We start from the raw sequence: 6,320 nt of genomic DNA, 5'->3' as shown, positions 1-6,320 counted from the left end.
TCGATGATCATTGCGTCCAGATTGTTGTTGACTTATGAATAGTAATAAGCTGGCAGCAGAGTGATGTCACTATCCCTGGCAGAGACCACTGACGTCACCTACAGTGCAGCGTTGATATAATGATGACGCTCTGCTTGAGGCTTATTACTATTCATAAGTCGACAACAGTCTGGAAGCTGCGATCATCGCACAGCGTAGGTGGGAGATACTACACTAGGCAGACGTCATAAGAATCTCTTTCAAATGTGTAAACCTTGAAGCACGCGTCTGGTCTCATAGGGACAAGGGGATGTTCAGGTCTCACAATCTCAAAGCCCAAAAAGCTGAAGGTTCGAAGGAGCACAGCTCTATCATCTCTGTTCTTGTGCAAGCAGATGATGACATGCTCGACTTGGAGTTCCCCCTTCTTGAGCTCTCATTCCATCCAGATAGCTTCCCATGGGCATGATTCTGAACTAGTCAGGCCCCAGTCTTGCTCTATCCCCATTGTATATTGAGGTTGGCTGACACAAAGGGGAGGATTTAAATGTAGGGACTAGGAACATACCGATTGGGTATATATTGTCATGGTGGGATGGGTTTTACGCTTTTTTGATCAAAATTGTGTTAACTAAGTACCCTATATTATTTATATGTACTATTACTATTACTTTATTTATTTAGTGCAGGGTGTATGCTCATTTTGTTTTTATCAGTTTTGTGCTGTCAATTGCAATACAAGTCTGATAAGAAAGAATTGAAGCGGTTGTTAGTCATAAGGTCATGATAATAAATAAAAAAAAAATGTTCTCAGTAAAGATTAAAAAGCTGAAATACAGATATGATATAAATGATAGGAGAATGTATCTAGACTTACAGAGAAGGAAAAGTTACCAATAGAAATCAAACTGGGAAAGCAACTGGTAGGTATATAGACGATTACTCCAATAGCATAATATAAAGTTGTAATAATTATTTGTTCTACATGGCTTTAAAAAAAGTAGACTTTAATAGGATTGTAACTCAATTTGCAACTTTTAATTTTAGACACCTAACAAAAAAAGATTAATCTGCTCTAGTAGATTGAAGAAATCTCAATCTGTCACAGTTCAAAAACAAATAGAAAACTAATAATTATAGCAACTACAGTACATGGGTAGCATCTTTCTAACTGTAACATCATATTTATTTGTCATTCTTTAGTGTCCATAAGAGCTTATTTGCTAGCTGTTAGAAACAGAACCTGGAATATAAATGGTAGGTATATAGACGATTAATCTAATAGCATAATATGAAGTTGTAATAATTCTCTGTTATATACTGCTTTAAGAAAGGGAGACTTTGATAGGAATGTAGTTAGCCAAGAATTTTGCAACTGTTAATTTTGGACACCTAACAAAAAAAGATTAATCTGCTCTAATGGGTCTAAGAAAGCTCAATCTGTTACAACTCAAAAACTAATAGAACACTAATAATTGTAGCAACTGTGTGATACATGGGTAGGGTCTTTCCAACTGTAACATCATATTTATTTCTCATTCTTTGGTCTCTACAAGAACTTCTTCCCTAGTTGTTAGAAGAGTTTCTTTGATACTGAACAGATCAAGGATGGACTCCCCTCCAAAAACTCAGAATTAGTTTGTTAGGAAACATCAAAACTGTATTTTGTAAATTGGACAACTTCAACCCTTTTATGTTTGTGGTATCACATACTGTTTAATTTTTGTTGAAAAAGTTTAATTTGCAAAACAAGAAAAGTACTGCAAAACGTGTGATTTTAGTTTGCATGTTTTTGTCCAAAACATTGGGGGCAACTTTACTTATTAGGTGTCTATATTGTTTAGGCAAAAAAAAAAAAAAAAAAGTCTTACACATGTAAAAGCTTTATTAGAAAGTGAGTATATACAAAATATGCCTGAAAGAAATGCTATTCCCCCACATTTGTGCACTATTTGTTTAGATACATTTAGAGAAAAAAAAGCCAGAAATCAAAGAATTATTTTCCCTTTGTTAAAAAATAGAGAAAAAGTTTTGTATACAAATGCAACAAAATAACAAAGAAAGAATACAATAATGTGTCCAGAGATTTTGACTTTAAATATTTTTTCCTGGATGAAGCTTGATGCAAAATATGCATCAGTTATTTTTTCCATAGGTGAAGTGTGATGTGAGGAATACGACATATCCATACAGGCTAGTCACCGGCCAATCATACATATTTCCACACATCCTGACCTGCATCATGAGATATTCAGGATAGAAAGCCTCCCAAAAGTTTGGGAGAAAAATGAGGGGTCTGTCTTATAATGCGAATGGAGGTGAAGAATGGGCACTGTTCTGACTGCGGTGGGGGATGTGCTGGCTGCGGCAAAGCAGTACTGGCTGTGGTGGAGGCTGTCTGGGGAAGGGAGGTGTGGTGGGTGAGATGCTCTGTAGGCAGTATGGGCTTCAAATAATGGTGCCTTGAGTCGGCGCGTGCGCAGTTGGAGCTCAGCTCAAGAACTCAACTGCGCATGCGCCACCTCCGACACATTGATCTCCCAGCAGCAGACTTAAGGAAAATGGTTCCCAGAGGTGGCGCATGACGATGACATCTCAGCTTGTCATTGAGCCGAGAGCTCAATCTGCGCACTGGATGACTCTGGGCACTATTTTTTCTTAATCCAGCACTGCAGACAGAGCATCTATGACACTCTGCACTGTACTGCTTCACACAGCCAGCACGACTCCTGCAGCTAAGGCAGCCTCCACAGCCAGCACAGCCCCCATTGCAGCCAGCGTAGCTCCCACAGCAGCACCTGCAGCATCACCTTACGCCAACACTGCCCCTGACTCCTTTGAACCCGCTCCACCACTGCTGCTGCTGTCCCTCCAGTAAGACACCAGAGTATAAGATGGACCCCTTTTTTTTTACCTTCTTCATCTCTAAATTTGGGGTGCATCTTATAATCCAGTGTGCCTTATAAAATGAAAAATATGGTAAATTATCGAAAGGAGAAAATAACTAGACAAAATATTATATTTTAGGAATTTATTTTATTGAACAATTTTACAAGGCAGAATTTTCTGTAATTCTTAACATTTTTTTTCCAAACCAGTTAGGTTTTCGTAAGATAATATTACCAAGTCAACTTTTATCCAGCCATTAATCTATAGGGCCATTAGGAATACAAAACTACTGTCTTTCAATATGATTTGATAATCTCATCTTTTTTTTGTTTCAGAAATAATAGAAGAAAATATTCTTGATATCTATGAAACAGAAAACAAAAATAATGGAGAATGTAACAAATTTCTTTTCCCTGGAGAATACCACAAATTTGGAAAATAAAGATTATTATGAAAACTATACCACAAGTTACAATTTTGAAGCCATAGCCATTGTGGGCTTTTGCTTTGCTTTGATCGGCTTGATGTTTTGTTTGTTGGCAATCATTGGAAACAGTCTTGTCCTCTTTTTTGGCTTCTTCAGGATGAAAAAGACAGTCAATGTCGTGTGGTTCCTCAGCTTGGCCATCGCTGATTTCTTCTTTACCTTATTGCTTCCTGTGTACATTGCCCAATTATTATTAGGAAATTGGTCAAAATTTTCATGCAAGATAATGCCACTACTTCTGTATCTTAACTCATCGGTCAGTGTCTTCCAGCTCACGGTCATCAGTGTAGACCGATGCGTCTGTGTCGTCTTCCCGGTATGGTGCCATAATCACCGGAGACCAAGATTGGCTTTCATCATTGTCTTGGTCATTTGGATAATTTCATTTGCTCTGGCGATACCCTACATGTTATATGCGGACACATCAAACACTTTTGATGGAACAATTTGCAAGTTCGACATAGATAAATCTATATTCGTAAAAAAGACAATTTTTGGCTTTGTTTTGTACTTCGCTTTGCCATTTATTATCATTGTCTCCTGTTATATTGTGATTGCTCTGCACATGAGAAGGAAACGCATCTTCACATCTTCGAAGCCGTTTAAAACCATCGCGGCCGTCATCGTTGCCTTCTTCATCTGTTGGTTTCCCATTTATTTGATTACCTTTTATATGATATTTGGATCCACTGGGATTAATCTTCTTGTATTTTATTATGGAGGTTTAACTGCCTTTGTCCTAACAATCCTGAATTCTTGCATTAACCCCATCCTCTACGTCTTCATTGGTCGAGATTTCAAGGAAAAATGTTGTGGCTCCTTCCAGGCCAAGTTTCAGAAGGCGTTTATAGAAGACGAAGAGAAGGCAAATTGTAAGACTCAAGATGGGACTATAGCTCTTACAATGGTTCATACACGAGAAAAATAAGAAGTCACACATGAGCATGAATTACATTATCACTTTGGATAAAATGTAGATTTTTAACATATAACTAAAGGATCTTTTTGTTTTGCTTTTGACATTTTTAGTCAACTACTAAAAATATAGCAAGCTGCATATTTAAGATATTTAATGATAAAGAAATCTAAGTTGAGGATTAAATATATTTACTTTTACTTACGGTATATAAAATAAAAAATATTTAAAAATACTCTAGTATTCTATTAATTAGTTTTCAAACTTATTCAATATAGGGATACTTTTTGGTGTATTTTTTATTATTTAAACACATATTTTTGGCTATGTTAAATTTTTAAATTTACAGGAGATAAACTGTGAAAAAAGAAGCGCAATAGGGTCTTACCCCGGTAGCAAGGGGGGGATAAAGAAGGGTGGTATTACTCACCTATAGGGGTTGTGAAAGTCACAACTCCTATAACAGCATGTAAGTTACTCCAAGCCACGGCAGCGGTCCCCAAATTGGCAGATAACAGAGAGTAGTAGAATAGGGTGTCCAAGCCGCGCCAATGACTAGCCGATCATGAAGATTGTAGATTAATGTTGCTTTTATTCAATGCACAGGTCAACGCGTTTCGGGAGACACAGCTCCCTTCCTCAGAACAGACTGGCAAGAAACATCAAATCTCTGATTTGCCGCGCCGGTGATCAGGGAACGGTGAGTATGCGAGAGGGGTACTCCATTTAGTCGCTCTGGTGATTAGCGGTCACCGGTGAGTCCTTCACAGGTGACCGCTAATCAGGACGCGACACAGACAGAGCCGCGGTATGAGGATGAAGTCGGGTGAAGTTCACCCGAGTTCATTCTCAGCGTGCGACTCTGTCTGCTGTCAGCCGGCATGTATCAACGACATTTAACACTAGAACTACTGAGGTAGTCATTTTGACTACTTTGCACCATGTATTTCTATATAGGTGTCACGAGTCCAGTAGTTCTAGTGTTAACATCACACACGGACATTTCACATGGACAACACACACACGTCAGTTAAGTTTCACACACACACACGGCCATTCCACACGCACACGTGGTTACCATACGCCGGACACACAGCCACCACACGTGCGTTATTTACGGACCAAAAAACGGATTACGGACATGAAAAACGGCCCGTATTACACGTGCTTGGTTATCAAGGACGTGTGTTTTAGGCCTTAGTCAGATAGCCCTTACACAGCCTGGAGGTGTGTTTGGGGTCATTGTCTTGTTGAAAAATAAATGATGGTCCAACTAAATCAAATCGGATGGAATAGCACGCCGCTGCAAGATGCTGTGGTAGCCATGCTGGTTCAGTATGCCTTCAATTTTGAATACATCCCCAACAGTGTCACCAGAAAAGGCCCCCCCCACACCATCACACCTCCTCCACCATGCTTCACAGTGGGAACCAGCCATGTAAAGTCCATCCGTTCACCTTTTCTACAAAGACACGGTGGTTGGATCCAAAGATCTCAAATTTGGACTCATCAGACCAAAGCACAGATTTCCACTGGTCTAATGTCCATTCCTTGTGTTCTTAAGCCCAAATAGGTCTCCTCTGCTTGTTGCCTGTCCTTAGCAGTGGTTTCCTAGTAGCTATTTTACCATGAAGGCCTGCTGCACAAAGTCTCCTCTTAACAGTTGCTCTAGTGATGAGAAGGTGTGTCCAAACTTTTGGTCTGTACTGTATCTATGTATCTATCTATCTATCTATCCCTCTATCTATCTATCTATCTATCTATCTATCTATCTATCTATCTATCTATCTATCCCTCTATCTATCTATCCCTCTATCTATCTATCTATCTATCTATCTATCTATCCCTCTATCTATCTATCCCTCTATCTATCTATCTATCTATCTATCTATCCCTCTATCTATCTATCTATCTAAAAAAATAAAAATTTAGAAAAGCATCACAATTGCACACACTAGGTACCAGGCCTTACCGCAACCTTCCAAAAAGTTGCTTAGTATATCTAGAAAAAAAAAAGCAAAGGCAGAACTCCAGTTTTTTAGTGAGGAA

At 38.8% G+C, this 6,320-nt stretch overlaps 1 protein-coding gene across 1 annotated transcript; it reads left to right on the top strand.

The window, feature by feature from the left end:
- The first annotated feature begins 3,220 nt into the window (after positions 1–3,220).
- On the top strand, positions 3,221–4,445 carry LOC142256442 (chemerin-like receptor 1). Its single transcript, XM_075328130.1, has one exon. It carries the CDS (start codon positions 3,234–3,236, stop codon positions 4,281–4,283), a length of 1,050 nt encoding a protein of 349 aa, XP_075184245.1. The 5' UTR covers positions 3,221–3,233; the 3' UTR covers positions 4,284–4,445.
- The last annotated feature ends 1,875 nt before the right edge of the window (positions 4,446–6,320 follow it).

The sequence above is a fragment of the Anomaloglossus baeobatrachus genome, chromosome 11 (genome assembly GCF_048569485.1).
Source record: "Anomaloglossus baeobatrachus isolate aAnoBae1 chromosome 11, aAnoBae1.hap1, whole genome shotgun sequence".
Lineage (NCBI taxonomy): Eukaryota > Metazoa > Chordata > Amphibia > Anura > Aromobatidae > Anomaloglossus > Anomaloglossus baeobatrachus.
This window is presented reverse-complemented; position numbering and strand designations above follow the sequence as displayed.

Bases quoted from the DNA above. Each gene is read 5' to 3' on its own strand.
- LOC142256442 (XM_075328130.1), top strand. From the start codon at position 3,234: ATGAAACAGAAAACAAAAATAATGGAGAATGTAACAAATTTCTTTTCC.